Genomic DNA, 20050 nt, shown 5'->3' with positions numbered 1-20050 from the left:
TTGAATGAGACTGTGATTAAGGGCATTTGTGCTGCAAGCGAGTTAAAGCCTATTCCAGTCCAACACTATTCTAAACGGTACAATCAGCCGACACACATGCTCCTTTCTTCTCCGTTTCCTGTGTCATTGTGATGGCAGACAATCATCGCCAAAATGGGTCCTTTTTGATGCAAAGAACAGGGAGTTCCATGAAATGAAGCAAATGTATAATCTGCACAGGCCCTGGCATTCCTCCCAGATCAGATACTTTTCTGCCTGCTCTTCACTTTGAGACTGCTTGCTAGCCTTGGAAGCAGGGGACAGAGTGAGGGGAAGTACAGTAGCAGTGAAAAAAATCTAGCATATAAAAAGAGGAAAAAATATTTCCCCTTGCAATAAATTTCTGACAGCAATGAGAATGCACTGTGCTCAAACATGGAGCATTATGCTGTTGAACAGGAAGGATGAGACACTAGCTGTCAGAATATTTTATTTATTTATTTTAATTTTTTCTATACCGGCATTCGTGATAATATCACATCAAGCCGGTTTACAATAAACAATGGGTGATAACCGGAACAGAGAACGAAATAATATGAACTATAAATAATATAGATGCAGTTACAATAAACAAGGAGACGTACAACTAGGAGCAAGAAGAGAAATATACTGCCGGGGTGGGGGAGGAAGGAGGTTAAAATTTGATTGAAATTTACTTTAAAAGCCTTATACAGTGTGTGCTATTAAAAAGATGTTTCGACAAGAAGGTACAAAGGACTGGTATGGTACAACCAAGCGATCACTTAATAGTTCTCTATTGCCTATAGTTAGTTTAACCTTCTTTGTTTTGAAAATTTCTCTGGCAACCTCCCAAATTGCTCCACACTGTTCTGAACAAGGCCTCGTGTTCCGGTGGTAATTTCTTAATTGTAGCGTGGTTGCAGTCACGTGGTTGCATTCCTTGTGCAGCAGACACATCACAATTTGATTTATAACTAACAAATATTCAAGCCATTGTCAGTCCATTTTTATTATTGAATCCTTTCATCACTAGGCTCAAGGGTTAGTCTTCCGCCTCCTTCATTTGAAGGTGAATTTTAAAAGCCCTATGTGTGCCAGGATCGGGCGATACACGCACAAGTCGTCCCGGTGCGCGATGAGCGGATTTTACGAGCCGCCCACAGACGCGGGTATCTCCCGCTGTGCACACAAATCAAAAGTTTTGAAAAAGGGCCAGAGCGTGGGCATGGCCTGGCAGGATATGGGCATGTCGGGGGAAGGCCAAGAGATGTGCACATAAATACTTACATGCACAGGCACGCGCCGGGCTCCCCTGCCGCGTAACTTTACTACTGCTATGGATGGCGTGTAAGCAATAAAAAAAAAAAATCTAGGCTAGTCAGCGGGGTTTTATGGGCTGATGCTAACAGGAGGAAAGAGACACTATTAAACTAGGGAGCTTGAGAAGTCCTATCCCTTAACTGGGCGAACTGGCACGCTTACCTTGTAAATTTCCCTCACTTTCACGGTAGAAGTGGCATTTACTCGCATATGGGCGCGTCCATTTAAAATTGTGCACACATGTACGTTCGTCCAGACTATTTTATAATGTGCACGCATATACACGCGTATGTTATAAAATGAATGCATCTCTGGACCTGAGCTGGCAAACGTGCGCTCATCTGTGCCCTTGCGCCAGTTTAAAAGTTACCATCTATGTATTCTAAAATTGTACCAAATTGCGCATAGAAACATAGAAACATCAAGGCAGAAAAAGACCATACAGCCTATGTAGTCTGCCCATCCAAATTCAGTTTTGTAATCCTTACCACTCCCTCAGAGAATTGTTTATCCCATGTTTTCTTGAATTCAGATACTGTTCTAATCTCCACCACCTCAATAGGGAGGCTGTTCTATGCATCCACCACCTTCTCTGTAAAGAAATAGTTCCTTAGATTACTCCTGAATCTAGCCTCTTTCACCCTCACCCCATGACCTCTTGTTCTAGAGCTTCCTTTCTTTTGAAAGAGGTCCACCTCCTGTGCATGGAAACTTTGGAGGTGTTTAAGTGTCTCTACCACATCTCCCTCTTTAAGTCTGTCCCCATATGCTTTAGATCAAAGACCACTGATCATTTTACTAGCTACTCTCTTCTGGACCAACTCCATCTGGTTTATATCCTTTTGAAGGTGCATGGCTTTCACATGTCACATTTCACGTTGTATAATTTGATCAGCCTTCTTGCAGGCTGCCAAAAAAGAGAGTAATGGCTGGTCAGTTCAATAATGAATGGATCAGCGCAGCATTCTGAGGTCCGGATTTATGTACCTTTTAGGTACCCTTAAACCCAGGACCAGGGGAAGGGTCCCCCACCAAGCGGCTGAGACAGGGGAGAGGGCTTCTTTCTCTGAACATGTGCAGTGCTGAAAGGAACACTTCCTCTGTCCCAGCAGCACTTTCTCTCAAGCACCACTCTGCCAGTGTTATTATGTAGTATTGTTGTTTTATAGCACAGCAAAGTTCCACACACTGTCTGTTTTGAACTATGCATGTATTGTGACTTATTGTTCAGGATGTGCACACCCCATGTATATCTAGAAGGGTTCACAGGACCTTCATATCATGGGCCGATACATCGCAAAGCTCACTGAGCAACTGGATCATTGCCCCACCCACTTTATACATAATCATAGGTCCTGTATCACTTATAGCTCTTCATTTTTTTTTTTTACAAAACCTTTTTATATATGTAAAGAATTACTTAGCTTTTCTGTCAGTGGTTCATGATGTCATTTTCATATATTTTATAACTTTATTTTTATTGACATTTTAAATTATACAGAAGGCAATAGCATGTCTCAGAAAAAAACCCAACAGATATGGTACAGAAATTACAATCAAACTAGCAATATCAAAACCCGTGTTACAATGAAATAGGGGGGGGGGGGGGGGGGGGGGGGGAAGAAACACTGCAGTAAAGAGCAATACATAACAAATCAAAATAAAGAAGGGGGAAGTAGATTACAATTCAATCTATGGCTACTACTTGCTTGGCATCACCAGAGGATTGATAGGAGTCCGAGAAAAAACCTAACTGGGAAGGTTCAAAAAAATATAGCGAGCATTATTAATATTCATCACACATTTGCAGGGAAATCGAACAATAATCTGAGCACCCAACTGTCATGCACGTGGAAAAAAAGAGCTAGGAACTTCTTCCGTCGCTGCTGTGTTGCTCTAGATATATCCGGATAAATCCAGACCCTTTGGCCCAGATTGGGAGAATCTCTATTTTGGAGAAAAAGCCTGAAAACAGTGTCCCAGTCAGAGGAAAAAAACAAAGTTAACCAAAAGAGTTCCCCTCCTTTCAACCTGGCCCTCAGCAGATGTTTCTAAAAATTCAGAAAGATTAACAGAAACAGAAGCAGAAGAGTCTCTTTCTTGCTTATTAATTGGCAGGAAATAAAATTTTGAAATAGGTGGTATCGCATCCACTGAGTAATGTAATATCTCTTGTAAAACATTTCTAAATTGCTCTCTCGGAGAAACTAATTTGCATGTAGGAAAATGTAACACTCTCAAATTTAAATATCTTGAGGAGTTTTCCAACTGTTCCACTCTTTTAGAAGTAATGAGTTCTTCTTGAACTAAGCCTTTCTGAATAGATTGAATTTGAGACAATTTTGAATCTAATTCTTCTGACTTAGATGTATGAACTGAAACAATTGGGTTCAGAGAATAAACTTGATGCTGAGAATACTTCATAACTGATGTAAGAGTTGTCATTGAGCATTCCAGCTGTAAAAGAGCACAACAGTGGGTTTAACCAGAAAAGGTTGAGAGGAAAATGCTACCGGGGAAGCATGGTGAGGATCTCCATCGTTGCTCTGAGAGGCCTCCAAGAACTCTCTCCCAGCTGGGGTGGAAGCCACAGTGGTATGACCGCTATATTCCACCGCTAAGCTAGATGATATTCCTTTTACCAGCGGCGAAGGTATCAGGACAGCATCCCTGGAAACACAAGACGCTAAATTAGCTGAGAGCCCCGCCTCGGTTACAGCCGCTACTGCAAACGCCATCCATCCAGGCGGCACGCCTGGTCTGTCAGCAGCAAAGTGTGTAGGTGGGGAGGGAGTCGCCGGAGCTCCAGGGCTAAGCGATGTTTCATCCAAAAGCGCCAGTGCACGCTCTTCACCAGTGCTTACAGTGGACCCGCCAACTGAAGTAAGAGAATCTACAGCTGTGCAAAAGCCCTCTATGCTCGTCTGTATCAAGGTCGGTTGAAGGGGAACTGGGGGCTGCCTCCCTCAGCCGACCTTTCCTCTTAGTATGCGGCATGGTGAAAGGAAATAGCAGATTAGACGAGACAAAAATCCAGAGCTTCAGTCACAACATCTACCCCTCACGTCGCCATCTTGATTCTCCCCTGTTATTTTCATGTATGAATGAGAAATACACTGACTCCATAAATTGTCCCGATGAAATACCACAAACTCCATCTTAATGTGCTCTGAGTGGTTGTTTGGAAGATTGGGTAATTGAGAGGCGCTGCCATATTGGGGAATGCCCTTAAAAGATTCATCAGTGATCCCCTGAAGAAAGAAGTATAACTTCCGAAACTTGGACTGTGCAGAGTGTTTCTTGTAGTCAATGTATCCCTCATTCATATATGAAAATGACATCATGAATCACTGACAGAAAGGCTAAGTAATTGATTACATATATATATAAAAAAATTAACTGCATATAAACATTTTTTGTAAAAAAAAATGGATGAAGAGCTATAAGCAATACAGGACCTATGATTATGTATAAAGTGGGTGGGGCAATGATCCAGTTGTTCAATAAGCTTTGTGATGTTCAATAAGCTTTGTGATAAAGGTCCTATATTCATGGGGTGTGCAGATCCTAAACAATAAATCACAATATATGCATTGTTCAAAATAGACAGTGTGTGGTACTTTGCTGTGTTATGTATAATTACTGTTTTCATTTTCGGACTTTGTTGGGTTAGGCAGTATTACTTTTTTGTTCATTATTTTGTGTGTATATTATTTTTATTATTTTTTTTATTAAACACTGCCCGGAGCCTTTCATGATTGGATGATTTATAAATATAAGCTATAAATAAATAAATCAGACCCAGCCTTTAAGAGGCACAGGGGTGAGGCAGCAGCAATTCTAGTTTATAGTGTTCTGAATGTCCCTTTAAGAAATCAAATGTGATGGGCCGCTGCCACTCGGGCTGCATGGTACTTATGAGAAAGTGCCACTGGGACAGAGGAGGAGGAACCTCTGTCAGTACAGTGACTGTAGACCGCAACTTACTTTGCAGTCTGGGCCTGAGCATACTGCTATCTGTCACAGGACAGAATAAACGAAACACAAGTGAAGGCCAAAATTTATAAGAATAAAAAATGACAGCACACAAATTTACTATAAGTTATGAAATTGTATTGAAAACATGAAATAGAACAGAACTGTCCCCTTCTTTTACAGTCTCAGAAATAAGGCCCATTGGAATTACCTGTAACAGGTGTAAGCATGTTACTCTGTTATTCAAAAACTCATCATTCCATTAAAAGGAATTATGATTGGCTAGCCAGGGGCTGGAGCTGGTAAAATTAAAAACAAAGCACATTAAAAAAATGACAAGCTGGGTGCTAATAACTATAATCATTCCTGGTTGGGTCAAAGAGCCAAGGCAATCAACTGGGTTAATAAACAGTATCTAGATATCTCCAGCCAGGTATTAGACTGTTCTGTGACTTCTTGCTCAAAGCTGATCACTTTACTGCTTAAAATCACTTGCATGGAGTTAGTTCCATGGGACGGTGGCAGTACCTTGATCGAAAGTTATAAACTGCTGCCACTTATACTGGAGGGAATGACTCCAAATGGATTTTTTTTTTACACGTACCATAACAGGAATGAACCTCACTTGTATGTTGGGTACCTGCATTGGGCCAAAGGCAGCCTCCTTCTGAATTTCACAATATGTGCAGGCAATATATAAAGGTGCACTTGGAAATTTTTGTAATGAAGCCAGTGGCACCCAGTACAACCAAAACTATTTCTGTATCTTTCTGCTACATTTTCTTGGTCTCTGCATCTCTAAATATTTGAGAATTCTCTCTCTCTGCATACGTCGTACAGAATAGTCACTTGGTACTGATTCTTCTACAGGCAATGTCATTCCTGTGTTTCTCTCCATTACCACAATGTCTGGTTTTCTTTCTATCAGTTGGAATGAGAATGACCTCGGCCATCACAACTTCTTCATTCTCTGCAGTTCGGTCAGGGTCACGATCCCTTTGATTTCCCATTTGATTGTGAAGAGCATTGCCACTGGGCCACAGGACTGGACTTTTTTTTAAGTTATTCGGTCCTGCTTCTTCTATTGTTAGAATGGTAGCAACTCAATTCTAAAGCCAAGTAAACTCCATAACAACTGTCACATTCTTCCTACACAGATCAGTTTGTCAGCAGGGGGCTCTTGAGTTTGGGACACATTTAATACTTCATACATTTGTGTGCATGGGAGAGGAGGGGGATTGACTCCACTTAGGGAGGAAGCCCTTACTAAAAGTACGTATGTTTCACACACCACAGCGATAATGCCATTATACCTTGGCTTTCAAATGCACTCTGTATTCCTGTAACCAGCCTTTACATAAGGTATATTTACAAAACACACAATTCCTTGATCCAGTGAATAATCTTCTGAAGACACAGTGCTATCATTTCTAACCACCAAACATGCCAATTCAGTCTGCTGTAAGGCCAAACATGTCGAGTCCTGCTGATTTACAATAGCACTTTACTGAGATAATAAAGCAGAAGGCATTGTGCATCTAATATTTAAAGCAATTGTGCTGGAGACTTCAAATATTTTTCAGTCAAACCAGGGAGTCAAATTGCTCATTTTCTGAAAGTAATTATTTGGAATGGTCTTGTAACAATACCAAAGGATTTTGTGAAGAGGCTTTATTGGCATATTTGATCCAGCACTTTATACTCGCGATACTGTCTTTGTTATCTCCATGTACACGAGAGATTCTAGATTCTAATCAGAGCCTTGGATTAAAATGGGCCACTGCTTCTACAAGATTGGAATAGCTGATTTCAAAATGTGAATGGCCTTTGCTGCCGGTTTAATAGCAAACATCAGAAGCATGTTGTACACAAACTCATCTGTATTCTGTCAGTTAACACAGCAGCGCTGGTGTCACAGGCAGTGAGTCATCATCACCACCACACATTTATGTGTTTTCCTACTCCATTTGCTACAGTTTTGATTCTTGTTCTTTACAGGACTATGCCAGACTTATTCCAGGTGCTACCGTTGGACATCTTCAGAAAGACTCTGGGAATATCCTGCAGTTGATCATTGATGCATACAAAGTAAGGTATTTATTCATTGCCCATTCCCTGCAGTTTAGGCAGAATGTCTGCAGGTCTCAGTACTTCAGCTTTGCCATTAAAGGTCATCAGTGGGGCTGCCAGCTGAGTCTCTTTTTTTTTCCAGGGGACATTAATCCAGTCCTGGCTTTACTCTACTGCATGCAGGGACTTGTAGTCCTGTCTGTTTTAGGAAAGCCTGAACTACAAGTCCCTGCATGCAGTGGGGGAAAACCAGGAATGGCTCGGTCGGTAATTCAAGCCATTAGAATGATTTTGCAGCCCCTTTCGGTACTAGAACCACTCAGCACCAGTGAAACGATCTGAATATTTAAAAAAAAAAAAAAGCATCTCTTGTTCTCAGCCATTAATCTCATCAGGTGATTTAACCACTGACCTTAACAGAGCAGGAACTCAGAGAATCAAATATTATTGGCTCATCCACGACAGGCTGGTTTATAATATCTGCCAGGAAAGGCTCTGTCTTCTGATAAATCTTTTTATTTGCAGCAGCAGGCAGGAAATGGACCACTCTTATGCTGCTGCTGTGCCTGTGACCGCTGGCCTAATGTCTGTAAATCACAGAAAAAAAAGACAGAGAGGAGAAGGGGTTTTATTATTTTTTTTTTTATCTTGGTTAATGCAGGCGGTTGCGATGAAATTAGTGTTGAGAATTTTACCGGTAGCAATCTTATCTCTCAGAATCTGCAGTCTGAAAGCAATTGCACTCTTATATTTGTCTGAAAACGGGAAGACTACCCTTTCTAACATTAATAGGGTGTAACTCGTAACTGCATGGTCTGATTTTCCTTTCACGACGTGATTGAGTGCATGCAGCTTGGTATTTTCCAATCTACCGAGATATTCTCCGACTGCACCGTCTGCACTCGTAAAGCTGAGAAAAGGAGAAGGAAGAGTACCAGCTGCAGAAGGGAGCAGGAAAATGGCAGGGCAGTTAGGTCTAGGCGCAATTCCAGCCTTTCAGGCTTGACCAGCTTTAGGGTGAAAACAGAAATTGGGGCAATTCCCTCCCCCTCCCCCTCTCCCCCAGTTCCTTGATGGCAACTCTGATACAACACGCCCTACTTCAGCAGTGTCAGTCGCTCTGGCACTGTATATCCATCTCTTCCCTCCCAACACTTCCCTCACCCCCTGCCCACAGTGCCCAGCATCCCCCCTCCCCCCAATCTCTCTCTCTCTCTCTCTCTCTAGCATCCTCTTCTCTCTCTCACTTCCCTTTCCTGCCCAGCAGCACCCCTGGCTCTTTCTCACCTCCCTTCCTCCTCCATGATGGCTGGTCCTTCACCTACACCACAGACAGAAGCTTCCTTCCTCCTGCACAGCCTTCCTTAATCTCCTGCTTGCCAGGCAGAGGCAACATAGGCAACCACCTCCAGCACCAAATGTTGATGGAGCTTTGCCCTGCCGCTATGTTGTAGCGAGACCTGCCTAAAAGAAATTTGGTACAGCCAGGACCTGCAGCCCATGACTGCAGACTCAGGGGCCCTGTCTCTCACACGAGTTTCCATAGTAACAGGAAACCCATGTGGGAGGAGGGGCAGGGCCTTGAGCATGTGTCCACGAGCTCAGGTGCTGAATTTCTTCTAGGTTGCTGCCCTCCGCCACTGTGCAGTATCAGGACAATGCCACTTTAGGTAAGAGACTGGGAGTTGACACCTCTCCCCCCCCCCCCCCCCCATATCTCAGGAAAGGGGAGATGAGGGGAGGAGGGTGCTTGCCACCCTTTCTCCGCTGCCTGTAGACACTGGCAATGCAAATCCAGCCCTGTTGTTTGAAGACATCGCATGGAATGGTGCAGTAGGGAGGGAGGGGTCAGAGGCAGCCCCTTAAGGGATGCCACTCTAAGTGGCTGCACAGGTCGCACATCCCAAGAGCCGGCCCTGCATTCAGGAACAAATTGCTGACCCTGAACATTTAAAAGCACCTGGATAATTCTGATATAATAATCGCCTCATTTATAACCTTGCCCAGCTAGATGCAATGCAGCTGCATAAAGCAGAAACAGCCAGCTCAGCCTTTGAGCACTTCTCATTGTAATTGACCTTCATACTGAGAGCCATTAATCATGAATGTCTTCCCTCAAGCGGGCAGTGAATGGGAGGTGTCAGCTATCCACTGTTATCCCTTGAAGCCCGAGACCACTTTGCTAATATCAGTCACTGTCCGAATTCAGGTCTGAATATCCTCGCGGGCATTGAAACATGAGTAGGAATGAATAATATTTCCCCTCCTCCATGCCCGCCCCCATGATTTAGTATTTTCTTCTCAAATTTAATGCAATATAATAACCATAACGTGTGCAAAAAAAAAAAAAATCTAGTCCTTCCAAAATTTACTGGGGAGATGAACGCAGCATATTAGAGAAGGTGGAAAGGAGGTGGCTGCATATTTGTTGTGTGAGGTACACTTGTGCTTCCGGGCTCTGATTCAGCAGGAAGGAGTTACTGGCAAGTCCCTGCCTGCCTGCCTGTTCATGTTGCCAGAGGTTACATTCTGCAACCGTGCTCGGCTTCCAGAGTCCTCCTTCCACTTTTTAAAATAGAAACCAAACTCAAAGCTGCTGGTAGTTGGAAAAATGATGCCGAGACTGTAGGCCCCTTCTGTATGCAGCTTTACCTGGGCTCACAACAGGAGGGCATGATCTGTCTGTACGGCAAAGCAGGCTAGAGGCAATCAGGCCCGCATCTTGCTCACATAAGAAGGACACTTAATTTTTACAAAAAGCCGATCAGTCTTTAGAAGTATTCCAGAAAACTCACCACTGCTTTTCTTCTTTAAGTTGAATTCTGGTTTTTACATCAGTCCCACAAATGCTCCCCCCTCTAGCACAGAAAAGGAGAATCCTGCAGGTGTTGAAAAATTAGCAGCAAAATCTTACACAGTGCTAGGTTTTGCTCTACCACCCATGCCACATCAGGTTTTCGGGATTTGTCTGCAAGTTTTTCTGCTGATTCTTAAATATTTTAGCTTAGGTCAAACAAACGTCTTCCTTGTGATTGCCTTTTAGGTGTGGTTGTATATATTAAGCCAGCATATTATTTGTCTTTTGGGGAACTTGTAAGAATATTTCATCAGTAATGGTGGGAGAAACACATGAATTCTTAAGTTGTAAAAAAATATATATCTATTCCTCACTTTTCATTACAATTTTTCTATCATAAGCAGAAGAGGCATCAGAATTTACATTTTCTGTTAACTCAAGCTTCTCCATAGCTAATCTCACCACTATCAATGTATTGAAATCCAGGAGATGCTGTGCTGATTTTCACAACACCTTGCAATCATCACACTGATACCTGCAAAGCTGGACTATTGCATGCAAGATAGAAATGTGGACTGAGGAAACAGATTAAAGAAAAATCGATATCAGGATGAGGGCTCAGGATTCAGGTTGGGATGGCATAGCCTTCTAGTCCAGAGAGGGAGAGGATTAGGAAAGGCGGCAGCAGCGGCAATCCCACTCTTATCTTCTCGCTGCCTAGCGCCACCCTTAGCTGTAGCAGTGGCACCGCTCTTCCCGACTCCCCTCATGGTACTGACACCAAGCAGAAACTTAAGATGCAGGTCTCCATGACTGCCATGCAGTGCCAGTGCAAAGTTGTTAGGTACCCTGGCAAAATTTACAGCCTTGCCCCCCTCACCCCCCTCCACCCCCTCACCCCCATCTTACACACACAATTAAAAAGTTATGCATTTATAATAGCGGATTTTACACATAAAAGGACAAAGTATATGCTTGTGAGGTAAAAATATTACTTACATGTATATTATATTTACCTGCACTGCTCTGATAGCAACCAGAAAACCCGACACAAAATGCACTCTGAACCCATATGGTATTAGGCCTATCGTAACACATGTTGGGTGTGGGCTTGGATCTGAGAAAGCCATGAATAAACTCAATTACAATTACAATATAGTAAGTATCTCCTACCAAAACAGCATTAAATACCAGCATTCAAAGTGTAACAACTCTACCTATGAAAAGGCAGTATTGCAAATATTACAGCAGGCACTAAAACACCAATACACCTCCTATTAGAAAACAGAACAAGCCAGGCAGCATATAGATCCCTTCACAGAAACTACACGCTAGAAGAATGCCTCACCTCAGTCACACATGCAGAACACAGACAAGCCCTCATCAAAAGAAGAATAAAGAAACCATAAAGTATAAATAGAAACATGCAGACAAACTGAACTAGAAATCACAACAGGCCAGACTCTGTATGCAGCGCAACAATGAAAAACCAGAAACATCAACAGTTCTCATAAAACATCAAACAATAAAATCAGGAAATATAAAACATCAACCAAAACAGTGAAGCTATACTAATAAAAAGAATAAATATGTCAAAAAAGCTGCTGAATAGAGCATTCAATAATTAAAAACTCATAAAATAACACCCAATAATTAAAATTAATAAGGATAAAAAAAAACCCTCTCCATACCTGGGAAACGTTTGATTTCCAGTTCCCTAAGATTGTCACAGATTAGTGTGTGTGTGTGTTGAGGGAGACAGGTTTTGCACACAAACTTTCTCCTCTCTCTCTCTCTCCCACACAGGTTCCCTCACACACATACCCACCGACTGGTTCTCTGATACTCACACAGGCTCTTTCTCACAGTCACTCACATGCCCCTCCCCCCCCCCCCCCCCCCCACACACACACATAAAAACACTGGCTCTCTGACATTCACATGTAGGCTCTCTGATATGCTCTCTCAGCTACACACACATATACTCTCAGTTACATGTGTATACACACACATGCACTCAATCACATTAATACATGCTCTCAATTACACACACACACAAATGGTGTTTCAATCACTCATCCTCCCCTGCAAAAAGCACAGCAGCAGACTCCTCCTTCAGCCTCCACATCTCGCAGATCTCTCTTTTTTCCAGGCCACAGGGGCTATCAGTGCTCTACCTCTACCTCCTACTTGTGTGCAGCTCCAATGCATCCTCTAATTTTGACTGCACAGGGGGAGGGGGCACAGGACTGTGGCTTCTCTTCCTGACCATTGAGAGGCAAGGGTGGGATTGTTGCTTCTCTTCCTGACCACCAGGAGGGATACAACTGCTGCTCCTCCTGCTAAGGGCACATGGCCCCACTCCTTCTCTTGCACATAGTAGGCTCAGCTGCTTTTCTTCATCTGATCATGTTGCTGGCTGGATCCTAGGCCTCCTGCTCCTCACCGCCGACAGCTGATACTGCAATGTGCTATTCTCCTGCTCCTAAGGCAGATGGTATTTCCCCTTTACTGTGCATGGGCCCATTACATCACTTGTTCTTCCATGGGCAGGAAGGAGGAGATGCTGTCCCCACACCTCCCCCAGAATGGTGAAGGTGCCTAGTCTGCTTAGTGCTTCAACCGGCCCTGCTCCATTGCCATTTATGGTGACAGAGTGGAAGGGTGACAGTGACCCCAAATAGGGCATTATACACTACCTCAGAAAAAAATGAACAAAAAAAAAAAAAGGCAAGAGAGCTAAGAAACAGACAGTCATTTTGAATAATCTAGGTAATAATGCAGGAGTGGCCAACTCCGGTCCTCGAGAGCCAAGGACAGGCCAGGTTTTCAAGATATCCACAAATACCATGCATAAGATAGATCTGCAAACACTGTCTCCAGTGTATACAAATCTATCTCGTACATATTCAGTCATTATGAATTTCAATAACATTTCAAAAGCATACATTTATGCATGAAAAATAGCTTTTTGTGAAACCGATAGCTAAAGTTTGAATGCTAAAAGAGCAAATAGTTGGTGTTATCCTGTTTAACACACATTATTAGCGATTTTAGCATATGAAGTGGCCTATGCTAAATTTTGCTCTCTTTAGTGCATCAGCCTCCTTGTTTCAACCATTTGGCAATTAACATGTTTTGGAGTTTCCTGTAACCACAGTAGTAATGTTTTGGTTTTACAAATCATAGTAAAACTAATGAGGTACACATCTGAGTTAATCTCACTTCTTCTGAGGTAGTTTATAACGAAAACACTGCATCAACAGAACAAATCATTGTGTTTTATAGATTAAAAAAAAATGTGACCATTTACAAAGGTTGCTCTGCTCAGTGACCCAGGCTTACATCTCACTGAAATATGTGCAGCAGAAACACGCCTTCTTTTACATTTCCATGCCACATAGCACAGACTATCTTTAAAATGAATATGCATGGAAAAAAAAAGTAAACACATGCTTAAAATTCTAGCAAAAAAAAATTGTAATAACAAAGAAATCACAAGAAATATATTTACAGGGAGAGCTGCAAGATTTTTTGTAAGGCTCATAAATCTGGTTCATTGTGTGTATAAAGAATAGGGTGGGGGGAGGGAGGATTTCCAAAGCAATGCACACATTTCCAATTAGTTATGAAATCAGCATTAATTTAATGATTGTTTTTAACCCTAGAAACATAAGAAGGGACCAACACGGTCTCAGGAGCTCAAGTAGAGCAGAACGGCATTGGGCAATTCTTTTATTGCTCCGGGAAAGAGTATCACAGCCAGCGAGGGATCTTTGTCCCAGAGGAACATTTTTCACCAGACTACAGAGGCCCTGATAATCAAACACGGGGTCTAAATGTTTTAGAACAACCTGCCTAGTGCCACATGCTGTGACTTGGTCCCAGAAAACATATTTGAACTCTTCCGTTACAGACGTTTTATCCCTTTTCCAAACTCTCAGTGACCTTTTTCCTTCTTTCTTTCTTTGAGAACTGAGACTGTGTATAGACCATGAAATCCGACTCTGCAAATCTTCGACCACCTGACTCCTGTGTGTGACAGCAAGCTGTGGATATTAAAGAGATTTATCCTAAAACAATTTTCAAAGTCTGTGCTCTGGTGAGGGGAAGAGAGACAGAAATGATCAGACACTAAAGTAAACGCTTTTGTGTGTACTTAAAAAAAAAAAAAAAAAAGAGTGTGGTTTACTTTCTGGAACTTCAAACATATTCTAAAGCAATTTACAGCGGATCACAGCCTTCGTTTCCTATCTGAGACCAGAAAAGACAGGAAGCAAGAAGGAAAGAATTAGAAAGGCATTATACCAGTCAGCTAGCCTGGTTATTGGGATTAAGGAAAATTTGATTCTGGGAAAACTGACAGTGCCAGCAATATTAGCATTTATCTGAAAGCAGTTTTAGGAGGCAGATGAACTATTTGGCTAGGCATATGTAGCCAGTGCTCGGTTCTAGGATTACGCACTATAAGTCATGGAGATGTTGACTTGAACCTCCAGTGGGAGATACGCTTGACACTTCACCCCATTGAACAAAGGTTATTTTTATTTATTTACTTATTTATTTAGCCATTTTCTATACCGTCGTTCCAAGCAAAGATCACAGCGGTTTACATCGTGACATAAATATTATAGGTACCAATTACATTCACTTGATGTGTTCATATTTCATACATTTGAGGCATAAGACACAATTTAGGTGAAAGACACAAACAGTGACTGAGGTGGCCAGGTGATGGAGAGATATGAAGGGATGGAGTAGCAGGGGTGAAGGAGCAATTATAACAAAAAGTGCTGGAGGGATGTAAAGAAAGGAGTTTAGAGAAGATGTCTCTGATACATTTATATGGGGTGGGATGGAAAGAAAAGGGTTGATGAGTTCTTTAGTTAGGTTCATATTGAGTTTGTCCATGTAGTAGCAGGTAGTGATTTCAGAAGGTTAAGTTAGATTGTAGGCATTCTGAAATAACAACGTTTGGAGGTCACGTCTGAATTTCTTTATTTCAGTAGTCAGATGTAGAGTCTCAGATAGAGCGTTCCAAAGTATAGGGCCAGCTATGGAGAACATACGGGGGTAGATTTTTAAAAACTGCACGATCGCGTACTTTTGTTTGCGCAGCAGGCGCAAACAAAAGTACGCTGGATTTTAGAAGATACGTGCGTAGCTGCGCGTATCTTCTAAAATCCTGGATCGGCGCGCGCAAGGCTGCCGATTTTGGGCAGCCGGCGTGCGCCGAGCCGCGCAGCCTGCCTCCGTTCCCTCCCCTCACCTTCCCCTCCCTTTCTCTACCTAACCCACCCCCCTGGCCCTATCTAAACCCCTCCCATACCTTTATCCATGGATTTACGCCTCCCGGAGGGAGACGTAAATCCACGCGTGCCAGCGGGCTGCTGGCGCGCCGAGACCCGACCCGGGGGTGGTTCCAGAGGGCGCGGCCACGCCCCTGAAACGCCCCCGGGCCGGCGACACACACACACCCCCAACACGCCCCTTTTCAGAAACCCCGGGACTTACGCGAGTCCCGGGGTTCTGTGCGCACCGGTGGCCTATGGAAAATAGGCGCGCCGGCGCGCAAGGCCCTGCTCACATAAATCCGGGCGGATTTACGCGAGCAGGGCTTTTAAAATCCGCCTGACGGTCTCTTATTTTTGTCAGGTGTGTGTTCAGTAATGACAGCACAGCTAGTAATCCTTTATTATGAGATCTTAGTGATCTCTGTGGCTTATATGGTTGTAGTGCCACCCCTACCAGGCCAGTGTTGTCAGAATGAAGAGGAGTGTATTAATGTTAAGACTTTGTAATGGATTCGTGATTGTATCGGTAGCCAGTGTAGAGCTATCAGTGATTGTGAGATGCGATTGAATTTCCTGGATCCTGTTAGGAGTCTTGCTGCAGTATTTTGTAGAAGGGATCTGCATTCGTTTTGAACGAATGTGCAATCCGCAACTTATAGGTCCCTGTTCATTGCATTCGTGGGGTACCAAAACATATGGTGAACCCCCACGTATGCAACGTATCATTAAGGAATAAACCCCCCACCCTCCTGACCCCTCCAAGACTTGCCAAAAGTCCCTGTTGGTCCGGCGGGGGTTCTGGAGCGATTTTGAATACCGGCAGCTGATGGCCCGAGTGCAGGCGATCACTCCAGGACCCCCGCCATACCAGCAGTGACTTTTGGCAAGTCTTGGGGGAGACTCCTGACCCCACCCAAGACTTGATAAAAGTCTTGGGGGAGGGGGGTCAGGAGCACAAGATGGCGCCGGCCGTTCATTGCTCCTACCATGTGACAGGGGCCGACCAATGGCACCGGTAGCCCCTGTGACATAGTAAGGGCAAAGGGCGCCATTTTGAATACTGGCAGCCGATGGCCCGAGTGCAGGAGATCGCTCCAGGACCCCCGCTGGACCACCAGGGACTTTTGGCAAGTCTTGGGGGGGTCAGGAGGGTTGTAGTTAATTGTTTAAAGGGCTGGGATGGGTTTTTTTTAAACTTTAATGGGAAACGAATCCCATATGTAACTAATGGACGAATCGGGGTCCCCCAAAAACGGATGTAACAGATTTGGGTCCCGATGAATACAAATACCGAATCAAACGTATCCGTCCCTGCTGCACATCCTTATTTTGTAGTAGTTGTATTTTTTTTAATAAGATCTTTAGATGCTCTGAGTAGAAGAGAGTTGCAGTAGCCTAAGTTTGAAAAAATGAGGGTTTGTAATACTATACCGAAGTCTGCATGAGTCAGGTTTCCGTCTATGTAGTAATCCAGTTTAATATAGCCTAATTTGATTAATTTGTTTACGTGTTTTTCCATAGTTAGGTTCTCCTAAGTCCGGCACTTGGTCTGAGGGTGTAATATTGAAGTTACCCAGGTCAAGTGTCTGTGGGGGTGTTTTTGGAGGATTTCTTCTTAACAAAATGATTTCAGGTTTTTTTTAGTGTTTAGAGATAGTCTAAGATTGGACAGTTCATGTTGGATAGCTTTCATGTGTGATGCCAGTGTCCGTACTATATTTTCAATGGAAATGGTGCATGGTATGTATAATTGAATGTCATCGGCATATAGGTAAAAGTCGATTCCTAGATCAGATAGTAATTTACATAGTGGAAGCATATAGATGTCAAATAGAGTTGTGGATAGTGCTGAACCCTGGGGGACACCAGTGTCAATTGGGAAGGTATCAGAAATATAGTTGCCCAATTTGACTTGGAATAATCTTTTTGATAAAAAGGAGGTGAACCACTTTTTTACATCACCATCAATTCCAGTATTTCTCAGCTGATGGCATAGAAGGGTATGATCAACTGTATTGAAAGCAGCTGAGAAGTCAATTAGCACCAGGATTTAAGATTTGTCATTGTTAAAACCCCATAATATGGGGTCCATTAGGGATACAAGTAGAGTTTTGGTAGAGTGATTTTATCTGAATCCAAATTGATTTGAATGTAAAATGTGGTGGTCTTCTAGATAGTCTTCTAGTTGATAATATGGCTTTTTCAACAATTTTGGATAGAAAGGGCAGGTTAGATATTAGTCGATAATTTTCCCAGTTGTCAGTACAGCTGGTTTTATTTTTTTTTGATAGGTTTTATCACTGCTTGTTTCTCCCTGTGTGGAACTAGACCTTCCTCGAGGGATTGATTGATTAAGGATGTGATTGTTGGAATGATCATGCTATGAATTAGTTTTAAGGAGCTAGTTGGGATGGGGTCTAGAGGGTGATTTGCGGGTTTTAAGTTAGAGATTATTTGCTTGATTTGGAGTTTAGATATTCTGTCAAAGGTGGTCCATTTTGCTGATTCATGATTTTCTTCTTGTTCTCTGGTCAGTGGGTCTGCAGAAAGTTGATTTTTTAGTCTGGTTATTTTTCTGACAAATGGTTGATGTAGTCGTTGCAGGTATTCTTAGAGAAGCAGTTGTTGCTCGAGATCGAAGACGATGGATTCTTGATTTAGATGTTGTGTTCCGCGGCCATGGACGGCCACGACCACAGCCCTCTACCTTGCCCGTGGCAGCAACCCACCACAGCAGCTCCTAGAATAAACCCTGAGCCGGTGGCTGTCGCTCTGGTGTGGGTCCCCCGGGCTGGCTCCCGGGTGGGGAACCATCCCTGCTCCTCCCTCGTGACGTCCGGCAGTCTATCCTCCACGGAGGAAATCCAAGATGGCCACCACCATCTTTAGACATGAGGCCGTGCCTCCTCATTAGATTTAAAGGGACCTAATCCCTTTGACTATCTACAGCTGTTCCCTGTGAGCCAGAGCAGAGGAAGTATAAAAGGAGACTTCCTCTGCTCATTCCTCGACTTGGCAACGTTCCTCGTAGTCAGGTCTGCTTGCTTCGGTGAGTTCTTGTACTTTGGATCCTTGTTCCTGTCTCGTCTTGGTGTTCCTGGTTCCTGACTTCGGATTGGCTAGTGGTGATTCCTGGTGTGTGACTTCAGACTGGCTAGCAGTGATTCCTGGTGTGCGATTTCGGACTGGCAAACGGTGATCCCTTGGTGTAAAACCTCAGACTGGTAAGCGACGACCCTCTGGCACTTGACCTCGGACTTCTTCTGGACCATCGTCTCCAAGGGCCCACCTAAGTCCCAGCAGCCCGGGTCCCTACGGGCTCCTCCCGGGGGGCCACGGGCTTCCAGAGGTGAAGCTCCAGTTAGCCCTTGCATCGAACTCTCGACTCCTTGACCTCTCAAAGGCCCACCTAAGTCCCAGTGGTCTGGGTCCCTCCGGGCTCCTCCTGGGGGGACCGCGGACTTCCAGTGGCGAAGACTCCATTCCTCTCCATGACGTCACGACTCTTCGTCTGCTTCCACAGTCACCTCAGTCTCCAGTGCCGAGGATCAGCTGGTCGCATCTTCTGCTCTGCCTCGCCATCTGACGGGAGAACCTACGGATCCACTTCCTCAGGTATACCATCCTCCCATCGGTCCAAGGGTTCACAAGCCTGAGCATAACAGGTGTTTAACAACATCAAAGATTAATTTAGAGTTAAAAATCACTCCATGAATCTGTTTAGCATAGAGTTCTTTCTTCACTTTGTTGATAGAAGCCCAGTATTGAGAGAGTAGTGCTTTGTATTTTCTAAGTGATTCTGTGGTCTGATTTTTCAGCCATAGTTTCTCAGATTTTCTCAGTAGTTGTTTTTCGCTTCTTAAATCTTCATTGTACCAAGGTTTCTTTTGTTTACAAGAGCATGGATTGATTTTGTTTGGATTGGGTTTAGGTTGTCTGCTATTTCATTAACTATGATATCCCATGTGTCAAATGATGCAGAGGCATTAGGAAAGTTGAGATCGATTAGTTTATCTTTTATAGTGTCAGAGAGATTTTTGTGTCCCCCAAGGACTTGGAATTTATTTTTCAGAGGTAGACTTTGTAGATATTTACATCAGATTTAGACAAAATGGTCTATTTACAGTTAGTATGCCTGTTACTGCTAAGCAGGTCTCCTATGTCCCTGATCCTCTCTACTAGAAATGCAGACCTCCTCCTAATTGGTTTAGTTAAAGTTTTGGGCAGCAGGACCCAGGATACAGGGCAGAAAAGATTCCATAAATGTCTGGTCTAGTGTCCTACTGTCAGGCCACCATGCCAAATTATGGGGTTTGTCACTCCTCTCCCACTGGAGCATAATCAAAGTCTGATCAGGGATGCTAAGGCCCAGATGGAGTCTACTCACAGATACAATACTAACTTGGAGATCACATATAATTCCTAATCTTAACAGTCTACATAATCACATAAAGGAATAGTTTTAAATACAATTTTGAAAAATATCATTTTATTACAAAAGTAAACAATTTACATCACAAAATACAAGATATTGCATGTATCTTTAAACAAACGTGTTACATTGCAAACCTCAAAGATTTTCCATCTAAAATCA

At 43.2% G+C, this 20050-nt stretch overlaps 1 protein-coding gene across 3 annotated transcripts in view; it reads left to right on the top strand.

Annotated features, from left to right (window-relative positions):
- The window catches only part of ITGB6 (integrin subunit beta 6), a 239099-nt gene that overhangs the window by 116733 nt on the left and 102316 nt on the right, over nt 1–20050 (top strand). For all 3 annotated transcript variants that reach the window (XM_029605586.1, XM_029605587.1, XM_029605585.1), the window contains one exon: nt 7294–7383. In XM_029605586.1, coding sequence (XP_029461446.1) covers nt 7294–7383 — 90 coding nt within the window. The remainder of the gene's footprint in view (nt 1–7293; nt 7384–20050) is intronic.

The sequence above is a fragment of the Rhinatrema bivittatum genome, chromosome 6 (genome assembly GCF_901001135.1).
Source record: "Rhinatrema bivittatum chromosome 6, aRhiBiv1.1, whole genome shotgun sequence".
NCBI classification, from domain to species: Eukaryota; Metazoa; Chordata; class Amphibia; order Gymnophiona; family Rhinatrematidae; genus Rhinatrema; species Rhinatrema bivittatum.
The sequence above is the reverse complement of the archived record's forward strand: the minus strand, read 5'-3'. Positions and strand labels throughout refer to the sequence as shown.